Below are 21999 nucleotides of genomic sequence, written 5' to 3'. Positions count from 1 at the left end.
ATACACACTCATGCGCATTAATACACTACAGAGGAAACCCACACCAACACAGGGAAAACATGCAAACTCCACACAGAAATGCCAACTGTCCCAGCTGGGGCTCGAACCAGTGACCTTCTTGCTGTGAGGCGACAGTGCTAACCATTGAGCCACCACCCCTACTTTGTATTGATAAATTAATAAAAAAAAAAAACTTCCTTTTTTGCAGCCATTTGAACTTCGGAACAGTATTACGATGTTTCTTACTATTTTTTATTTTGTATTTTATATGTGAGGTATGTTCATTCATAAATAAATATACTAAAATATAATAATAAAAACAACTTTTGTCGCTCCTCCCGTCCACCAGGGTGCGCCAATGTAGCCACATAAACACACACGCTCTTTCACACACAGAACACGCATGACATCAACTGTCAAACTGCGTGAGTGTGATGCTCTTCTGATATTTAGTCGTTTATTAAACGATCGGCAGTGAAAAGATGAGACAGAGCGATGTTTATATCTGTAAATGATGACAGCAAGAGATCAACGAGTTAGAATCGCGCGAGAGTAACGCTGATGAACGGATATCGAGGGATTCAGGAGGATTTTAAGGGCAGTTTATTTCTACTTCACGGGTTGTAAACGATGAGCTGGCTGGGCAGAAACGCAACGATCGGTCTCGGCGTCGGTGTGACTATCAGCACCGGTCTGATCGCTTTATTGATCATCAAAGAGGCTTTCAGGAGGAGAAATCGTCGCCTGCTGCTGCACAACACCAGATCTGCTTTACACAATGACGCAGGTATTGCGACATAAATAACGTAACGTTACAATATTTATTCTCATCCTCATATGCTGCTTGTTTTGAGTGGGATACTCTTTAAAGGGACTCTAACTTCAGCTACTAGTTCCCTTAGGTGGATGCAATGTCACATCTTTGTTGCGTTATTTACATTTACCATCATTTAGCTGCCAATGTTATTGAGATAAAGTTGGTTTTACATTCGGTTTTTCGTTTATTATTGAACTTTTGTCAACTTCTGACAGTAACTATACTGTTTACTACGCTACTTTGAATATTCGATCTGAAATTGCAAGTATGACTTCAAAACAACACTATTTAAAGGGGACCTGTTATGCTCTTTTTACAATATGTAAAACAAGTCTCTGATGTGTCTAACGTTAGAGCAGTGCTTCCCAACCCTTTGAGACCCATTTCCCCCCTGGAAAGTATTTTAAGGCCTCCCTCCACATTTATTATTATCACTCATAGAAGTTTGCAGTAGATATGACAAAAAAATCCTAACAAATTATATGTTTATTCTTATATATAGATATGTTTATGCACAAATATTAGCCTAATTTTGAGGATGAGTCGTCTGCAAATGTCTTATTAATTTGGACAGCCTCATGCATTCGTTAGCAAGACCTTGTCGCAGATAATGCACTGTGGCTGGGTCATGGACTCTTTGCTTCGAGGAAATAGAGTAAAACCACAGTTCAGGTAACTATCTTGGTATTTCCTGCATTTCAAGTTTCTAGTATTTCTAGCGCTGCGACTCGAAATGTTTGGAGCTTCCTCATCGGGTTCCAGTATAGCTACTAAAGGCGAATCAGTGAGATTCTGTCTTTTTTGTAGAGGATGAATTACAAATTTTTTGCAGGGGATAAAATGAACTACAGCAACACAATCGTTCTCCTAATTGTCCACTGCTAAAATTTGTTTAAAATATGACATGACCCCCCTGTTGGGAACTGCCGCTCTAGAGCAGGGGTGTCAAACTCAATTCCTGGAGGGCCGAAGCCCTGCACAGTTTAGTTCCAACCCTGCTCCAACACACTTACCTGTAGGTTTCAAACAAGCCTGAAGGACTCAATTAGTTTGATCAGGTGTGTTTAATTAGGGTTGGAACTAAACTGTGCAGAGCTGCGGCCCTTTTGGAACTGAGTTTGACACCTGTGCTCTAGAGTGTTTATGACTTTAAGCTCAAAACACCACACTAACTTTTTTAAACTGCCCCTTTTAGGCTTTGAGTCTAATCCTGCCATTTTGGCGACTGTCGCTTTAATTTCAAATGAGATTTGGAGCATAGTGGCAGATTCAAAAACAAGACTAATACAGTCAAGCCTGAAATTATTAATATCCGTTGTTGGGTTAGTGAATTGTAAAAAGTATTAGATTACAAATTACTGACTACTACTGGAAAATTGTAATCTGATTACATTACTAATTACTTCATGTAAAAAGTATTCAGATTACTAATTACTTTACTTTGAAGTTACTTTTAAAACATATAAAATATTAATACAAAACAAACTGCAGCTCTTTCAGTAATTTAATATTGACTGAAAAACAACAGTGGGTTGATCACAGCAGATTGACATATTCAAAAAACTTTTCAAGAGTTCACACTTGGCTGATGATCGATTGTAAAGCTTGTTTGGCATGCTGAGCCCTGAGCTCATAAGATACTCAAGCCCGGGGCTCCCTCCCTTTTGCAAGGCGAGAGGGGAGTTTAAACTCGAGAACTCCCCTGCTGTAGTAGCTAATGAACAGATAGTGAGTACTCTTAGGAGATTACTACTTACTAGCATGCCTATGGTGCTAATTTGGATTAGTCAATTAACTTAAGTTGCATGTTTTTGGATGGTGGGAGGAAACCGCGGAACCCGGGAAAAACCCACGCAAGCACGGGGAGAACGTGTTAACTCCGCACAGAAATGTCGGCTGGCCTTGTTAAGGACTAGATCCAGTGACGTTCTTGCTGTGAGTCAACATTGCTAAGCACTGGGTCGCCGTGCCATGCATCTAGTAAAAGAGGAGGAGTAGGGGTGGAAGGGTGGATTCTTCAAAACTAAGATGGCTGTCAGATGGAACTTAGGGTATTTTTAGCAGCTTAGGAATCATCTGATTGGTGAATCATAAATTGAATAATGCAGAGCAAGCTGCAAGCAATCATAAGCACTCTCATCATCCACTTGTTCTAAACCGGTTTGTCTTTTTTTTTTCTTTTTTCTTTTTTTACACAATAGAAGACATTTAGAAGAAAACTGGATACCTGTACCCATTGACATCCATAGCAGGAAATACAGTAGCACTGGAGTGTTTGGGTGTTCTGTGTATGTCTGAGGTAATTAGTCTAACAAAATGTGTATATTCCATGCAAAGAATGAAGCTGATTGCTCAGTTCTTGTCACTTGACTTGCGGTTTTCAACTGGCGTGCCTGGATAATGTGAGCGCGCAAAAGATGCGATATGTGAACATTTAGAAGATATCTTCACTTCAGATCCTGCACAAAAATTCAATATAGCCTGTTTAGGCTGAGTTGGACCGATGTGGTTTTTAGGCGCCGGTGTCCTCCTTGGTGACGAGTATTGTCTTTGGCTGATTGAGTTAAAACAAAGTCCCTTTAAGGCAAGTCATTTCACTCGCCGGCCATCTTTGAAACGCCTCTCGGGCATTCTGTCAAATGGGGAAACATCAAATTCTCCAAAATTGTTTGATAAGCTTACGATTGAATTTCATATTAAGAAACACCAATAAAAGCTGCCCCTTTAGTTTCATTTCTAAACATCTGAATCACTCAAAATCTGCTGAAACTTCCAAGCCCCTACCCCAGAGTATCGTCAGTCTATAACGATCGATGATTGGCTCCTATACTAGAAGGCGGGCTTTAACCATATAGCGTTCGTTGATTGGCTCCTGTACTAGTAGGCGGGGTTTTATTCACCTGATTGACAGTTACACTTTTCCCTATTCAAAAAGATATGAGTGACATGTCTCATGTATTCTAGTCTTTAGTTAAAAGCGGTAGAAAGTTCTTTAGAGACTGGACAGAGACTGCATTTCACAGTAATATTTTAGTTTTTATGCTCAATAAAATCAATGTCTGTATTTCCACTTAAAGAAGCAAGTACTCTTGTTATCAATCATTTCAGCTCACTCTCTAGCAATTTAAAACCGCATGCTTATTAACTGATGATGCAGCGGAAAACGTGATTTAAAAGAAGCATTTTATTCTTCTAAAAACTATATTAGTAAAGTAAGTAACACTTTACATTAACTTCAGTAACTGTAATCAAATTACACACATTTAAAATGTAATTCGTTGCATTACTGCGTTCCCCAAAAATGTAATTGGAATACTGTGAAACACGTTACACCCAACTCTGTTAATAACCCAGGGGTATCTAATATCTGTAAGACTAACATATTGATGCTAACATCTAAAAAAAAAAAAAAAAATTCACAGCACCTTTAACTATGACTTGGTGCACTGGACATGTGTATATGACTCTGATGATGAGCTTGTGTGTGATTTCAGTGGATTCCTCGGCTCTTACTGCAGCGGTCCAAGGTTTGTCTCCTGATCAGCAGCAGGAGCTGAGGAAGACTCTGGATGAGGTGATGAAGAGCGTGTCCAGTCTGAGGAATGAGATCGCAGAGCTACGTGAGGGTCTGAAGGACATCACCACCACCATCGCTGAAGACGTCAAGTGGGTGAACATGGTTTCTTCTCATCTGACTCTGTTATGACATGTCTCATTTGAGTCTCGTTCATGGCTCATACAACTTTCCCTCGACGATGCTTTCTCATTTGCTTATTTGTGTTATTCGAGTCCCTCCCATCTTATCTCTTTTTTTTCTCATTTGAATCTCAAATGTCTCATCCAAATTTTTCACCTCAGTTCTCTACTGTTTTTTCTTTGAATTGTCTCCATTGAGTGTCCCTTTTATCTCATCCGGCTCTAGTCTCATTTGAGTCTCTCCCCATGTCTCAACTGACTTCCTTATTTCTCCTTATATTCTCTTTTGACATTTGCCTGTCTTCTAAGATTTTCTTCTTCTGTTTTGTTCGATCCTTTTGACTCATTTTTGCCTCCAATGTGTCATCTAACATTCTCTTCTGTCCTCAGATTCACTCTGTTCATCGTTGTCTCATCTCAGTCTCCGTCATGTCTCATTTACTTAACTTTTGTCTCATTTCAGTCCCCAGTCTTATATGACTTCATCTTTTCTCTCTTCTTAGTCTGTCCTTTTGACATTCACTTGTCTCCGGAGTTTCTCTCCTTTCTCATTATTCTCATGCATGTCTTCGTTGTCTCTATTACTGTTTTTCAGGTTTTTTGGCATTCAATAGTCTCATCCAAGTCTCCCTCACTTTTCATCAGACTTTCTTTTATTTAATTTACTTGACTCATCTTGCCTTGTATGTCTCATCTATTTCTCTCCTCTCCTCAGATTCACTCTATTAATGCTTGTCTCATCTTAGTCTCCCTCTTGTCTTACTTGACTCTTTTGTCTCTTTTCTTACCTGACTTTCTCTCTAACCACACTTATCTCTTTCTTGCTTTGTTTGACTTGTACATGTCACATGTCTCATTTGAGTATTCATTGTCTTATCTGACTTTCTGTTATCCTTGTATTCTCTCTTGTGGTTCTTTTCGCTATAACTTCTCATTTGAGTCTCTCTCATGTCTCCCCTAACTCTGTCATCTTATTTGAGTCTCCATTCTCTCTTCTCATATTTTACCTCTGAATTTAAAACATCTGCATGTCTCACATTTCATCAAAGCCCCTTTTCATCTCATTTACCTCTTTTGTCTTATTTTTGTCTAAGTAGTTTTCTCTCCTTCTATTCTCTCGTTTCTTCTGACTTTCATTCATCTCATCTAAGTCTCCAGTATGTCTCATTAGACTTCATCTAATCGTACACTCGTCTCATTTGAGTCTTTCAGATGAGACGATATATAAAAATTCTTTCTCTGAATTTTAAATATCTGAATTTCTCGTCTCATCAAGCCTCCTTCCCCCATCTTGTTTAAGTCTCTCCTGACTGAGCCTCATCTGACTTTCTTTTCCGACTCCCTCTATTGTTTTCTCAGACTTTCACTTCACACCTCTCTTTCAGTCTCCATCTAATCTCGTCTCATTTGAGTCTCCAATGTCTCATCTAAATCTTCCTCATGTCTCATCTTATTCTTATATCATTTAAGTCTCGCCTGTCTCAACATATTTTCATAGTTTCATTTGAGTCTCCAGTGTCTCATCTGAATCCTCCTATTGTCTCATCTTATTCTCGTCTCATTTGTCTCGCTTGATTTTCATGTGTCTTTTCTGAGTCTCCGTCATTTCTCTTTTGACCCTTCATCTCATTTGAGTCTTTTTTTGACCCCTTATCTAGTTTGAGTTAACTCTCTCTCTTCTCATATTTTACCTCTGAATTTAAAACATCTGCATGTCTCACATTTCATCAAACCCCCTTTTCATCTAATTTGTGCCTCTCGTATTATCAGAGTCTTATTTTTTTACTTTCTCATCATCTGATTTTCTTTCTTTCTATTCTCTCTGTTGTTTCTGCTGACATTCATCTCATCTGAGTCTCCAGTATGTCTCATTAGACTTCATCTTATCGTACTCTCGTCTCATTTGAGTCTCTTTTCTTATATTCTTCCTCTGAATTTTAAATATCTGAATTTCTCGTCTCATCAAGCCTCCTTCCCCCATCTTGTTTAAGTCTCTCCTGACTGAGCCTCATCTGACTTTCTTTTTCCGACTCTCTCTATTGTTTATTCAGACTTTTACACCTCTCTTTCAGTCTCCATCTTGTCTCATTGGACTTCGTCTAATCTCGTCTCATTTGAGTCTCCATTGTTTCATCTAAATCTTTCTTCTGTCTCATCTTACTCTTGACTCATTTAAGTCTCGCCTGTCTCAACTTATTTTCATTGTCTCATTTGAGTCTCCAGTGTCTCATCTGAATCTTCCTATTGTCTCAGCTTATTCTCGTCTCAAAGTCTCACTTCTCTCATCTGATTTTCATGTGTCTTTTCTGAGTCTCCCTCAATTCTCATTTGACCCTTCATCTCATTTGAGTCTCTTTTATCATTAGAACTCATTTTAATCTCTCTGATGTCCTCTTGCCTTATGTGCATTTCTCTCATGTCTTATTTTAACTTTAATCTTTTGTCTCATCTAAGTCTTGTCTCATTTTGTTCTCTCTTTTTTCATCCAAGTCTCTCTCATGCCTCACTAGACTTTGACATGTAACCTCACTTGTCATAGTTAAATCTCCTCTGGCTTTGCCACACATATTTCATTAATTCCCTCACTTGTTTCTTCTGAATAATACAAGTCTTATTAAAATGTTCTGTCTTATCAGAAAGACTGTCGAGGAGAGTCAGAGATCGCGACGGCGGCGTTCACACATGCCGAGGGAGCGCACTGAATCCATGAGCTCCAGCTCTATTTATTTCACCGCCAGTGCTGGGATTGCAAGTGCTTATGATGACAGCGAGGTCGGGTATGTCACAGAGCTTTCATGAGCTTGATTTACATGGATTTTAGATTCAGCAACCAGTTACATGAAATCTTTTAGTTAATTTAAGAGTACCCTTCATGAAACCAGGGGTGGCAAGATGTCATTATTCACCCTTAATTATCCAAGTGTTCCCTTAAAAGAATAGTTTAGTCAAAAATTAAAATTACTTACCCTTCAGGCATCCTTTGTGGATATGACTTTCCTCTGTCAGACAAAATAATACGTTTTATTATACGTTATAATAAAACATTCTGGCTCTTTCATACTGTGAAATGGTGTTAGGTAGTGTCCCTTTTTTTAAAGCTTCTAAAAGTGCATATATCATCAAACTAACCCATACGCGGCCAGGGTGTTACCGCATGTCTTATGAAGCAGCTCAATGTGTTTTGGAACAAAATATTTCAAATGATTAAATTCTAAACTCACATCACTGACTCAGGCTGTCAAATGCACATCATTGAAAGCATTTTGGCTGATCTTCTGCACCGGGTTCAGGGCAAGTGGGCAATATGACGCTTGTGTGTTACGTTGCTGATTCAATGTTTTTTGCTCCCTGTAGTTAAATCACACCTTGACCTGACCGGTAGAGAACACACAAAGTAATTTTTTTAGTGCACAAAAGTGTTCTTGGAGCTTTACATGATTCCACTTGAACCACTAAAGTCATTTGGAATGTTTCGACAATATTTTTGGTTCTTTTTCTGTACTTTAAAAGATTTGGAACCATTACTGTTTTTGGAGGATGAGGGAGCTCTCGCATTTCATTAAAAATATCTTGGGATGTGTCCGAAATAGTCTACTACACATGATAAGTTATAAGTTCTACATTTGAATTTGAATTTACTTCACGACCGTTAGAAAACTATGTTCTATATAGTATTAATGCGAGTAGTATGAAGGGAACTTGGACACACTACATCTGTCATTAGTCATCATCACGTTACCTACTTGCGTTAGTTGCTTTGCTTTAATCCCATTCATGAATTCTCTTGCATGGCACTATAGGATAATGTAGCGTTCATTAGATGCACACTTCAGAGTCTTGCTGGAAGTAGTAGGTCATCCATGTACTTTTTGCATTCTGTTTTTTTTTATACTATGTCTGCGTCTGAAACTGCCTACTACTCATTAGGGACTGCGTTTGAACGTAAACATACTACTCTGCTGTTAAAAAAGTGCATTCTATACAGTATGACTGTTAGAAGTATGAAGGAATTCGACGTACTGCATTCACCATTTTGTCATGGTCACGTGACCTACCCACGTCAGTTGCGTCGCTTCACTCCCATTTATGAATTCTCTCGCGGGGCATCATGGGATAGCAGAGCATGCATGGGATGCGCACTTCAGAATCTCGCCAAAAGTAGTAAGTCATCCAGGTACTTCTCGCATACTGATTGTCGAATTCTATGACCTATGAATTTGGACATACTACTTGGCTCATATACAGTTTTCAGTGTACTAAAGAGTATGGAAGTATTCCATAATACTTAATTTGTGTTAAGAACATGAACAAAGGTCTGAAGGGATTGGAACGACATGAGGGCGAATAATTAATGACAGAATTGCCATTTTTGGGTGAGCTAATTCATTTAAGATATTTGTTGCAATGCTCTAAATCTCTTGCCTTTGGGGTTTTCCCCCTTTTCACAAGACTGTTATGACTGTCACCATAATCTTAAATCCAAAAAAGTTCTTAATAATTTGACACATTTGCTCATTTATATGTATTTATCTATGTATTATACAGTCTTTGCATCAAATTACCACTTATGCGAGGTGTTTCTAATGCAGCGTTTATGGGGGCAGGACAGTAAATTTGACTTGTTCTCTCTTCTGGCTGCCATTATCAGTCTCATACATTTTTTTCCCCTTTTTCTAAAAGTCTTGATAACACCATCATGGAGTTTTTCTTTTATTATTTCAGCAAATAGTACTGTACAAAAAATATTTGTTGTACTCTCCCATTCTCTGTGCTCGAAGTTTATCTAACTATGATGACATCCACTACTGAGAAACCCGGAAATGTGAAAAGGGTCCACAGTTAACTCTTTTTCTTATCCAGATACTCCACGGCCTACTCCAACGCTGAGTCCGACTACACTGACAGAGAGACAGATCGCGAGACGGATAAAGATGGAGAGGATGAGGACAGAGACTCAGAGGAGGATGAAGAGCAGAGCTGCGCCACTGTGCTTACCCTGCGGCAGGAAGATTCACAGGCTGAGGAAGAGGAGGATGAAGATTCAGCGCTGATGGTGGAATCTTTAACGGACATTCCCATTCCTGAACTCGTCCTCCTGCTCGCTCAGTGTGATCTACTGCATGCAGGGGACGCTGAAAAGAAAACGGAAGGCTTCCAGCTGCTGATGGAGAACAGGCCGCTGGTGAGTGACTGATATCTATAGAGGAAAAGATTTGGAAATATGAATAAACCCAAAATGTTTTGAAAAAGTCATAGAAATTTGTTTAACAATTATCTGTGTACTTGAAAATATTTGAGATTATATTATTGGGGGGCGCTGCGGTGGCACAGTGGGTAGCGCTGTTGACTTACAGCAAGAAGGTCACTGGTTCGAGCCTTGACTGGGTCAGTTGGCATCTCTGTGTGGAGTTTGCATGTTCTCTCTGTGTTCATGTGGGTTTCCTCCGGGTGCTCCGGTGTCCAAAGACATGCGCTATAGGTGAATTGGGTAAGCTAAATTGTCCATAGTGTATGTGTGTGAATGAGAGTATATGGATATTATTGGGTACATTTTTAATACAATTGTGCTGTCTGTCCCTTTTTGTATGTTCTCTGTGTGGAGTTAAAAAAAAGCTACTCACACTTTGAGCTTTGTCTCTGCTTCGCTCGCTTTGACTGTAAAACATTTTGAGTGTTGTGTCCAGAAACAATCTCTAACTACAGAGGGACGATAGTGTAGGTGCTAAAGGCTAATTTATACTCTGCTTTTAAGTCTTGCGAAAACACAAGCCAACATTTCTACAATTTTCTACAAAAGATACTTCCTAAAAACTATTTAATAGATATAAAAATAAATATAAACTACATAGATTGTCAAATTTTTTTTTTTTGATATGCTGTAATAAATTTGAACGTTCAGTTTTTCTTATTTACACTTGTACATAGACATTACATTAAACATTAGGCCATGAATATCTACAAGGAAGTTTTGTAAAAGTACTGGAATTTTAATGGTAAAAATGTGTATGAACCCTGATAAAATGAACCATTTGTGTTTCAAAATAATTGCATATATTTATTTTAGACAATATTCACAGAAAAGTCTTTGTTCGATTGTAGTCACAAATTAATTTGGACAAAATGTATTAAAAAGTTCAGGGCCAGTGTGTTCTTTTTATAAGAAATTCACACTTTATTTCAAGTAAAGCTTTTTTTAATCATTCTGCTACTTTAATTTTTATTACATATAGTAGAATGAAATGTCATGTCTGACAAAACATGGTGCTACATACATACTACTTAAACATAAATGTAAATTTACAGCAATACAGAATAAGACAATAAAAACAATTCTAGAGCTACTCAACAGATAACCATTTGACTTGACATATCCTATAAATATTATAGCTACTATAAACATACTATTAATAAAATATACAGAAAAAAACTATAATAGAAAATATACATTTCATCAAAGATTTTAATAAGTTACAGTAAAAAGTATTTGAAGTTACATTAATAGTGCCATTTCAAATAAATGAGGTTCATTTGAAATTTCTATACAGCAAACTGTTCTGAAAATAATTATTTACTTAAAATATTTAGCAAAAACATGATTTTTAATAAGAAATGTTTCTTGAATACATGAAGCTAAAACGAAAGTAATAACATCAAAAATTCAGCTTGACATTACAAAAATAAATTGGGTCACCGTTTTAAAAAGGTATTAAAATATATATTCTCTTAAATTAACACATTTTACAAATCTACTTTTTACTGTTTTTTATTTACTAACTTTATCTACTATTTTTAACTTTTGAAAAATCTAGTTTTGAACTGTTGTGTATAATTTATATTATTTAAATCATAAAAGTAAAACTTTTAGTAAAATTTTAGTTTTTCTAGTATTTAAATCTAAATTGAACATTAAAATGTACTATTGTAATTGATCAAATTGTTCTTGATAACTCAAAGCAATCTTTTTGTCGTTTACATTAAATATGGAAAATATAGCCGTTACATTTCATTCATTCATATTTCTTTGGCTTAGTCCCTTATTTATCAGGGGTCACCACCTATGTCTTACGCAGCGGATGCCTTTTCAGCTGCAACCCATACACTTAAATTTATACACACACACACTCATACACTACGGCCAATTTAGTTTATTCAGTTCACCTATAGCGCATGTGTTTAGACTTGTTGGGGAAACCGGAGCACCCAGTGGAAACCCATGCCAACACGAGGAGAACATTCAAACTTCATACAGAAATGCCAACTGGCCCAGCTGGGACTCGAACCAGCGACCTTCTTGCTGTGAGGCGACAGTGCTAACACGTGTAGTTGCAGTTACACTTTTCAAACAAAATAGTTTACAGTTCAGACAAAGAAGGTTTAAAACGTATAGCATTAAAAATAATGTGTGTGTGTGTGTGTTTGTGTGATCAGTATGCTGATAATGCAGAGTTTATGTGGCGACTGGCTCGCGCCTACAGCGACATGTGTGAGACAACTGAAAACAGAGAAGAAAAGAAGAACTACGCAGAGCAAGGTGAGGAAACATTACAATAATACATTACAACCCACACTAGTGCCCTACGAAGTGTACAACGATTCTAACATCATACATTATATGAAAAACTGCAAATTAGGGATGCACTGAAATTAAAGTTTTAGGCCGAAACGAAGTTTTGGATGCTGTTGGCTCAATATCTAAATCAAAACTACTTTTTATTATTGCATTATTTATTTTTTGTTTTATTAAATTCCATAATGTAATTTTGTATATCTTTTAAAAATTTGACTCCTTAACTACAGTTGCATTGATTTAAAAATAACACAAGCCAAGAAAATAGCCGCATTTAACTAGTGACAAACATTTATTGATAGTAATTGAGTCAAGAGGCATTATTTTACTTGCATTGCCATGACAGCACAGTATCGCTATTGCAAGCATCATGAAGTTATTTGCGCAGAGTTGTTTGCTTTAAGTGGATATGCATTGATAACTTTAGAGATATTTTAACTTAGATGAAATGAGATATTTTTGAAATGAAATATTTTGAACTTTGACTGTGGCGTTCGAGCAAGCTAATTAATGGTGCACTCTGCTGCTCTTACACTTTGCTCAGCATAGCAACAAACCACAATATGCTTATTTTACGCGGCAGCCATTTTAAAACACAAAAGCGTGGCTGCGGTGGGAAGAAACCCGGATGTATAGGATCAGCACTGTAAACATTGCAGCAACATGCTGTGCACTACAAACATCCAGCTGTTGCAGAGATTTCAAAATGCAGAAATGGTGTAAACTTCACTGTAATATCATTCAATAAGTTTAATTTAAACAATTACAAGCATGGTAAATCAGCGCGGTTTAAGAACCCCATCAACAGTGCTTAAATGTTAACTGAAAATGAACATTGTTTTTACATTTCAGTATCGAAATTTAGTATCGTGACTAAGTCTAATATAGTGAAAGAATCAGTTCATTAACTTAAGCTTGATAAATGGCATCGAAATCGTGTGTTTGGGACAGAAAACGTTAGCTAACTAGTGCCATTTCCCTTAACTTAGCTGAAAATGAGGTCCAATATCCCTTTTTATTTTCACTATTCATTCAGAACGGACCTTCGGGTCACCTTGAGAGCGGTGAAATTATAAATTTGTGTCACTTTCTCTTCGCTGATAAGATAAACAGCCAGGTACACAACATTCCTCTGTGATTCAGGCGATACTGATGGGTTTCTTCCCACCACAGCCTCGATTTAGCAGTTTAAAATGGCGGCCGCGTGAAATCAGTCTATTGTGCAGCACAAGCCATTGAAATAAATGGGTTTGCAGTGCTTTCTGTGTCCAGTGTGAAAGCCTCTTTACAGCAGTGACTTCAGCTGAAGCGAAACCAGCATGCTGAACAATGCTGGCAGTGCAGTGCATTAGAGCCTTTTTTCTGGCTCATATTTTCAGCTATTTTTCATTTTCAGTCAAAAACTGAAAAATAGATTTTCAGAGAATTATTTTTAAAAAATAAATAAATTGGTGCATCCCTACTGCAAATACATAGCAAACATTTTGCAGTGTACTGACAAAGTACAGGGTACCCCCGGGATCCACCAAATGAAATTCAAGGCTTTATTTTTAATACTATTTCAAACAAAATTTTATGCCAACTTCGTACCCATTCCGACAGAAGTATGAGGGAAAAATGTATAATCTGTATAAATTTTGAACCCTAGAAAATAATTATGTACAAGTGACTACTCTCTTTTTCACACACATAAACACACACATAAACACACACATAAACACACACACACACACACACACACACACACACACACATATATGGGTGCGCGTTTGCTCACTCAGGACCAATTTACCGACCGCTCCCGCACTTTATTCGGAAATGTATTCCCGTGCCGCAAGAAATTTGGGTCCCGCTGGAATGGAGACCTCTATCCAGAAGTATCGCTGTAACAGCCGAGAGGAGAGGAAAAGTCATGCCAGCAGGTCAAATGGGCCACAGTGTGAGAGAGAGAGAGAGAGAGAGAGAGTTTACTTTCATTCTCTCAATCACAGTGAAATAGGAGTTTTTGCTGCAAGTGTCAGTGAAAGACTTTCCATAAATCACTCGCAGTGAAATTGAGCACAGTTTCTGCGTTTTTTTAAGTAGTTGGAGCGCTGTAAATACTCGCGCTCGCCTAGTCGCACTTTCTGCTATGACGAGGAGTGCGAAATGCACTCAATGTTACGCTGCATGAATTTTTTAATTAGCCTTCATTAGTAACAGGTTATTTTGTTATGGTATAAACTTTAATCCTAGGAAATGCAAAAATAAACAAATAAAATAAGACCTTTGCAACGAAATTCAAGACTTTGTATACTAAATTCAAGGCTATTAGGGCCTTAATTTTAGATGATCAAATTTAAGACTTTTTCAATGCTTTTAAGACACCTCTGTATAAAAAATAAGTCTGTAAAACAACCCAAAATTTACTAGCAGGTTTTTTTTTTACCATAATAAACAACATCAACCAAAACCCCCCAAATTTAAACTATTACACATACTAATAAAACTCACTTTTTCCAACTTTGAAAACTTCCAATATTTTTTGGAAAATATTGAAAACTGCTAATTTACAGGTATGTTTTGCAGTATACACTGACCTTTGACCCTTTGACTCACAAGGTAATTATGAAGCCGAAGCAGCGCTGACGAGGAATGGCTTGAGTGCAGATTGTCACAAATGGTATGAAAAAAAAAACATTCCCACATTTTTCACCTAGTCTAATGTCTTTTGTTGGTAATGCATCAGCTCTCTCTTTCAGGTTTGCCATCCTTGCGCACCAGTCTTCACAGTACGACAGCATTCATGGAAAACTGAAAAGCGGTCACATACTCAAGGTGAGCCTTTATGCCAGAGCTTAAAATAAACTAAAGATAGAGTTGAGTGTCTTCGGATGTGCATTTAATGACTGCGTTTGTTTCTGGATGTATTCTGACAGGAGCATTTGGATCGAGCTTTAGCTCTGTGTGACGACGATCCCATTTGTTTTTACCTGCTGGGCCGATGGTGTTTAGAGGTCTGTTCAAATGTATTCATTCAAGGATAATGTACTTCCATTTGGTTTTTCTAGCAGGCTTTATTCTACAAAACAACTGGCTAAATGTACATTATCCCAATTAGTACAAGGGTAACTAGTCACAAAATAAAACAATAAGACATTGAACTGAGCTGTAATAATTTACTAACACTTCTAATGTAAAACCTGCAGAAAGAAAAACAGTTGGATGCAGCCTACACTAACCTACTTGTATTATTATTCAGACATTATTTTTATTCAGATATTCACTCATGGTCAACATGATTGGGTGGTACCCAAATAAGAAACGAATGTTATTAGATTCAGGGGTGGTTTTCTCAGAATAATATAAATGTTTTATGTTGCAATGGACCAATAAGAATCAAGTATTCGAGAAAGCCATGGAATACAGTAAGTTATAAATAATTATAGGTGTCATTTTATAATGGTATTAATTACAATTGATCACCTTTATGAATTTTGAAAGCTACATTTCGATCCAGTCCAAAGAGGTTTGTTGGTATAGTGCTTTTTGAAATACCCAAAATAGTTGCAAAATAGCTTAATTATAGCCATGTAATTATATAATTGATATTTTAAAGTTAAAAAAAAAAACAATCAAGCTTTTTTTACAGTTTATATATGAATTTACTGTATTGTGTTTATTGTCCCAAACAAAATTCACAAGGGGTATTACTAATACATTTAACATTCAGGCGGTGACATGTTGTATTTGTAAAAGCATTTTAACTGAAGTTCTATTGGATTGTGTTGGTTTAAATCCAGTGAGGAATTAATTTTATTCAGTTTATTCAACTGTTAATTCATTTTTCATATCGCCCTGTAGAATAAAACAAATTACCTTGAGCTTTTGTTAATTACAGACCTTATATTAGGCAATTAAACAGTTATGAGTCGCATTAAAAAAAGTGTTAAAATGTAAACTACCTCTAGCTCTAGATGACTGTATTAAACGCTCTTGAGGTCTGTGTGTGTGTTGTAGGTGAGCTCTTTGAGTTGGTTGGAGAAGAAAGCTGCTGCCACGTTTTATGAAACTTCACCAACATCCTCACTGAATGAAGCTTTAGAGAATTTCCTCAAGGTATCAGTGAGATCAGAGTTTTTTTTGGATAAGTATTTATTTTAAGTTCAAGCTTAGGAGGATTCATAAAATGCATGTTTCTGCTTTGTCCGATTTCTAGGCAGAGGAGTTAAATCCCGGTTTCTCCAAAACTGTTCGGCTGTATATCGCCAAGGTATTGTCTATAATAGATTCATTCTTCACAATCATAAAACAAATGTATTTTGAAGGAACAATGAAAAATCAATAATTCTGTCATGTAAGACTATGACTAGATAGGAAAGGGATAGTTCACGCATATTTAACATATTTATTATCGTCATTAAAAATAAACAGATAATATGCAAGTCCAAATCAGTAGCCATGACTCCTTATGACACACTAATGCCTAGTGAAGCGAAACAAACACATTTTTTAGGCAGAAGTGTAGGAAATTGAAAATTGTTTACAATATTAATAGCTTTAATATCGGTCTTATTCTTTAATGTGGAAGTGCGCTCGTTTTTGTGATTGTTTCAGAACTTCCAATTCAGCTGCCTATGGGACAAATGACTAATAATAAATATTCAGAAAACAGTAATAAACATCAGAAAACAGTCAAACTACTTACTCTACAAACAAGTTTTGCATGACTTTACAGACAAAGTAGAATAATATAATAAGAAAATATCAGTTTGCAACATCAAGCAGTCGAACAAGCTGTTTTTAACAAATAAAATGAATGAAAGTGAATGAGACCGGAAGTCTCAAGCCAAAATAATTAAAATGGCTTCGCCCACTTGTCCACGCTGAATAAGGTGAATACAGCTTGGGTAAACAGTTCTCGTGTTGCAAATGTGTTAGTGCGAGTGCTCTGGATTAAAGTTTATAATATTGTAAAAAATGTTAAGTTTCTTGCACATAATGATCGTTTGGCTTTATAAGAACTCAGTGTATCACCAGGAACCAATTGGATTGATTTGGACTTGATTTTATGTGTTTATTTTTAATTTTAAAAATGGGTGACCATTGACCTGCATTATATGAAATCACCAAGGACTAAGGAGACAGGTCCAGATGCGAAAAAATGGTCTTTATTGTTCTGCTGAAGAAAGAAGTCACATCTTGGATGGCCTGAGAACTTAAAAGGATATTTCATGAAAAATCTGTCATAATTTTCCCTCTATTGACTTTTGCCTCTCTATTCTATTCCCTCTATTGACTCTATTGATTTTTTTGGTTCTGCTGAGCACAAAAGAAGTTATTCTTAAAAATGTTGGAAACCTGTAACCATTGACATCCATTATATGGATTATATCCATATGAAGGCTCCATCAAATGCAGCCTCAAAATGCGTCCTTCATTTTCCTGGTCATGAAGGATCCAACCAGTGGATCCTTTGCGGCCTCAAACATCCCAAGATTCATTGCGCGCTGATAACAGCAGGATGTTTTTGAAAGAAAACTCCAGATTAAATGTTTGAATTGGGGTTATTTTACTTGGAGGTCTAAAAAAATTGTATGACATGTCTTACTAAAAAGTGATTTTATAAACAGTTTACACTTTTATCTGTACATGTATGGATCAAAGGAAATATATTTCCAGCTTCAGATGGCTTATGTTTTAAAACTACTTTGAGAAAAAGACATTACAAATTTTATTACAGCTTATTCATGGCAGCTGTTATGGGGGCTAGGTGAGGAGATCTGTCCTGTAGCCTAGATTGTCTCATGGAGGATGCAGACTCTAAAATAAGTTACAGGTAATGGTTACAGGTTTCCAGCATTCTCTCAACTGGTTTATAACAAGTCAAGAGTAAATAAATCATGACAGAATTTTCATTTTAGGTAAACTATCCCTTTAACTTAATTTTTATTTTTGAGTAAAAAGGTGTTTCTTTAAAAGTCCTCTGTGCAATAACTGGATGAACTGAATGAACGAATCTAACGATTGCATGAGAATGGCTCTTTAAAAATAGGTTTACTGTTAGAATACGATTGATTTAATACTTGTTGGTTTTCAGTGTCATAAAGAGCTCGGAAACCTGTCAGAAGCAAGAAACTGGGTCCAACTAGCTCTTAACACACCAGCAGGAGCAAATGAGGTGAAGTATAATTTAGTTTTCAGTAGTTTTACCCATATCATTACTTTTATTGGGGATTCAACCAGGTAATAAGTGTTGCTTGTACCTGTTTTGTGGTACATCGCAGCAACACTTGGACTTTTTAAAAAATTATAACACAAATACAATAAAGCAGATTATTAACTTTCATCTACATTTACAGAACAGAGCACAAAAACAATCAAATCAATAAGATAATAATACAAATAAATAAATGTTTAACGTAGAACAGACACACAAACACAACCAAAAGAAAAAAAACACTCTACACTCTTTTCAATACACTTAATCGTCTTTTACCACATTTTGATTTGAGCCACTTTAAAGATTTATATTATATCCAAAATTACTTTTAGAAAACTAAAAACAGTGGTTTTGTTTTAAAGGTTCACGAAATCCTTGAGTACTTTTTTTGAGATTTTAACAGATTTGTGTGTGTTGAGCATCAGTTTAGACGATGTGAGCCCCTGTTAGCTTTAATTGTGGGGAAAACTGGATCATTTTGAGCTTTTGTCAGGTAATTTCAGCTTCCGGGTTTAAAATGATTTTTGGGGCGGATTAAAATCGGCGATGGAGCACAGAACTGTAAGTGCAAAGATGATGCGTCGGTTTCTCATTATTATTCATAGCAGAGCTTTCTTATTCTATGAGAAGAGCCGGCTGCTTAATTATTCCTGACTGCACTTGCTTTCCGACAGCAAGAAAGACCTGCCAGTGCCAAGCTATGAGACACAGACCCACGGCACACAGTATTTAGCTGTTCATGAAGGCTCGTATGTGTTTGTTTTCATGATTCACCGGGTTTGTTGCATGTTTTTCCCCGTGATGCTGTCAGAGCCGATACAGCAAAGCTGTGTGTGTGCAGCAAGCATTTTGTCGGGAGAGCAGTATGAGAATTGGAGAATGGCGGACGTTGTCTTTTATCAGGATTTCGTTCACATTTAGGCACGTTGCCATGCTGCTATATTTGCCTAAATCCTCCAGATTACCAGCAGGGCTAATGGTTAAAATAGACAGGGCAAGACACTCCTGCTGCACTGAGTCTGCATTCAGACCTGGGGATTGAGGGAAAAGTCCTCATTTATTGTGTTTATATTAACACGATTATCTTTATAATGATATAAATTGTGGTTATCTGTTTATGAAATTACAAATGACAAATGTATCAGGGCATTAAATTACTGTTTATTTCTTTGCATTTTACTTTGTAAACTATAAAATCATGCGTCTCCTCACGGTTTGTGTCTCATTTTGTGAGCTAACTGAAAACAGTTGTTCGCTCCCCTCCTTCTCCCCTGCTCTGCTGGCCACGCCCACTCCTGCCCTTTGCTCGTGGAGCTCCACGCCCATTATGATGCATCTTATGAAAAAATTCTGAGGTAGACCTGAACCGAAAGTGAGGGGTGTCATGACCCTTTAGGTTACGTGCGCTTGTGTGGCTTTGGACGGCAGGGGAGGGACCATGTTTCAGAGATTCATGCTAACAGGCTGGCATTGTGGCAGATCACCTACTGCAGGGGTGTCCAAACTTTTTGGGCCGAGGGCCAGATGCAAAAAAAAAACGTTGTTGTGGGCCAAATTTTACATATATCACACAGACACGCATATACATATATATATACACACACACACACACACACACACACACATTTCTAAACATATTACTTTTAGTAACTCATTTCTAATTACTAATTTATTTTATCTTTGCCATGACGATAGTAAATAATATTTGACTAGATATTTATCAAGACACTTCTATACAGCTTAAAGTGACATTTAAATGCTTCACTGGGTTAGTTAAGTTAACTAGTCAAATTAAGGTAATTAGGCAAGTTAATTAGGCAACAATGGTTTGTTCTGAAGACTTACGGGGCTAATAATTTTGACCTTAAAATGGTTCATAAAAAATTAAAAACTGCTTTTATTCTAGCCGAAATAAAACAAATAAGTCTTTCTCCAGAAGAAAAAATATTATCAGACATACTGTGAAAATGTCCTTGCTCTGTTAAACATCATTTGGGAAATATTTAAAAAAGAAGAAATAAATCAAAGAGGGGCAAATAATTCAGACTTCAACTGTGTATATAGATAGATAGATAGATAGATAGATAGATAGATAGATATAGATCATAACAAGAACTGCTGCTTAATTAAATGCATGTAATAGCGACACCCGGTGGTTATTTATTGAATTACGTTCATTTTTGTATAGCGGGCCAGATGCTATTGATATTTATAAAAAGCCTCGCGGGCCGCTACAAAACTGATTGCGGGCCGCAGAGGGCCCGCGGGCCGTAGTTTGGACACCCCTGACCTACTGCACTACAGTAATAATAAATAAGTGAATAAATAGCCGAAATGAAAGAAAAAAGAGGGACCAAAATCAGTCACCAGGTCTGGTGCTCCCCAATGAGATTAAAATGCCCCCCTCAGTTATGACATCCTGGCTCCGGCCCTGATTTATGAATATTAAATTAATTAAAAATTAAAATACTGTCCAATAAAAATTGAATATTAACATATTTCCCTAATAAATCATAGAAAATGTGATTTTTTAGAAAACTGGGACGACAACTTGGGAGAAATTTTTAACCACTTGAATGAATCAGACCAGAAGGTTCTACTACATAAACATTCAAATAATACACGTGCAGTCGTTTCTATGTCAACCTGACATGAATGTACAAATGTTGATCAAAATTAAATCTATGTCTAAGAAACCCTGAAGATGGGTAAATAAATATAATTAAATATTTAAAATATAGATATATACTTTTAATACATAAAAATTATGTTTACCGTTACTTTTTTAGCTTTAGGTATGGGAAAGGAAAGAAACATTGCTCTTCATTCGATAATAGCTCTTGGAAAAAAGAAAAAGCAACACCTGGACTTAATTACAAACGCGGTTTCAAGTACTGTAGCGTTGAATAGATAGCGAGAAATAACATACATCACGAAATAAACATGTATTGACATTGAATTATATGTTGAAAAAGAAAAATAGCTGCAAAACTTACCATAAAGCATAACGTGTCTCATGTGTTCAGTGCTGCAACCGCTGAGACATCAGTTTACAAACCGTCGTGTAAAGATATAACGTTATTTACCTCAGGAAAACGATTTAAAGCTCAATATGTATTTAATGTGCTGATCAATGAAAACTTTTGACTAGTTACATATTTTAAACCAAAGGTTAATGAAGTTTTTCCCCTTTTTCAACTTCCCTCAGGACTCTGACGTCGCTGCTCTTCAGACGGAGCTTAAGGCTTTGATTGACAGCCCAACTGACCAATCTACAAGCAGTATAAGTAATTAGGGTGGAGTCTAATGAAAACCGCCATCTACTCTTTGCATTAAATACAAATATTTAACTTGACGTATTTAATTTATTTAATGTTGTTTGCGGATGTACTTTACTGAAATTAGTATTTTTTTGTTTTTAGCAGTAATCTTACAAATAAAAACAAAGGTCTTAAACTGATTACTGTTGTACACATATCTTAGCACAAAACATTGAATTTCATTCCTTTAAAAAAAAAGACGAAGATAAAATAAAGGTCAGATCATTCCTATTTTTTATATTTGTACATGGTGAGAAAGTAAACCTATACCTGTGATTAGAAGTATGTTTCAGTTTATTTTTACTTCCTGAAGTCTTGAAATGACAATAAAATTCCAGTTGTCTCAGTTGTTTTGCTGCTTTTATCATGTTTTAATGCTCTTAACTGAAGGCATATA

The 21999-nt window shown here is 36.5% G+C and overlaps 3 protein-coding genes across 11 annotated transcripts in view; 1 reads left to right on the top strand and 2 right to left on the bottom strand.

Annotated features, from left to right (window-relative positions):
* The window catches only part of zc3h14 (zinc finger CCCH-type containing 14), a 55430-nt gene extending 33931 nt beyond the window's left edge, over positions 1-21499 (bottom strand). Inside the window, exons 1-5 of one of the 9 annotated variants that reach the window (XM_087297427.1) lie at positions 21279-21499; positions 13858-13963; positions 9509-9710; positions 7735-7884; positions 7480-7512 (exon numbers count right to left, since the gene is read on the bottom strand). Coding sequence is in view for 1 of the 9 variants with exons in the window: in XM_087297425.1 (XP_087153551.1) it covers positions 21279-21281 (3 nt within the window). In the remaining 8 variants the exon portion in view is untranslated. The remainder of the gene's footprint in view (positions 1-7479; positions 7513-7734; positions 7885-9508; positions 9711-13857; positions 13964-21278) is intronic. The other 8 variants (XM_087297430.1, XM_087297433.1, XM_087297432.1 and 5 more) reach the window with 8 other exon arrangements.
* The window catches only part of flvcr2b (FLVCR choline and putative heme transporter 2b), a 343389-nt gene that overhangs the window by 178615 nt on the left and 142775 nt on the right, over positions 1-21999 (bottom strand). The gene's annotated exons all lie outside the window — the stretch shown is intronic.
* On the top strand, positions 402-21636 carry rmdn3 (regulator of microtubule dynamics 3). Its single transcript, NM_001083050.1, is given in 12 exon segments — positions 402-787; positions 4312-4483; positions 7150-7290; positions 9374-9695; positions 11942-12044; positions 14682-14742; positions 14822-14897; positions 14999-15076; positions 16080-16178; positions 16279-16332; positions 18160-18240; positions 21491-21636. Coding segments are annotated over 12 exon segments (1431 nt in total). The 5' UTR covers positions 402-630; the 3' UTR covers positions 21578-21636.

Source organism: Danio rerio, chromosome 20 (assembly GCF_052040795.2).
Source record: "Danio rerio strain M-AB ecotype USA chromosome 20, GRCz13ab, whole genome shotgun sequence".
Classification (NCBI taxonomy): domain Eukaryota; kingdom Metazoa; phylum Chordata; class Actinopteri; order Cypriniformes; family Danionidae; genus Danio; species Danio rerio.
Note: the sequence above shows the minus strand (reverse complement) of the source record. Positions and strands in the feature narration are given on the sequence as shown.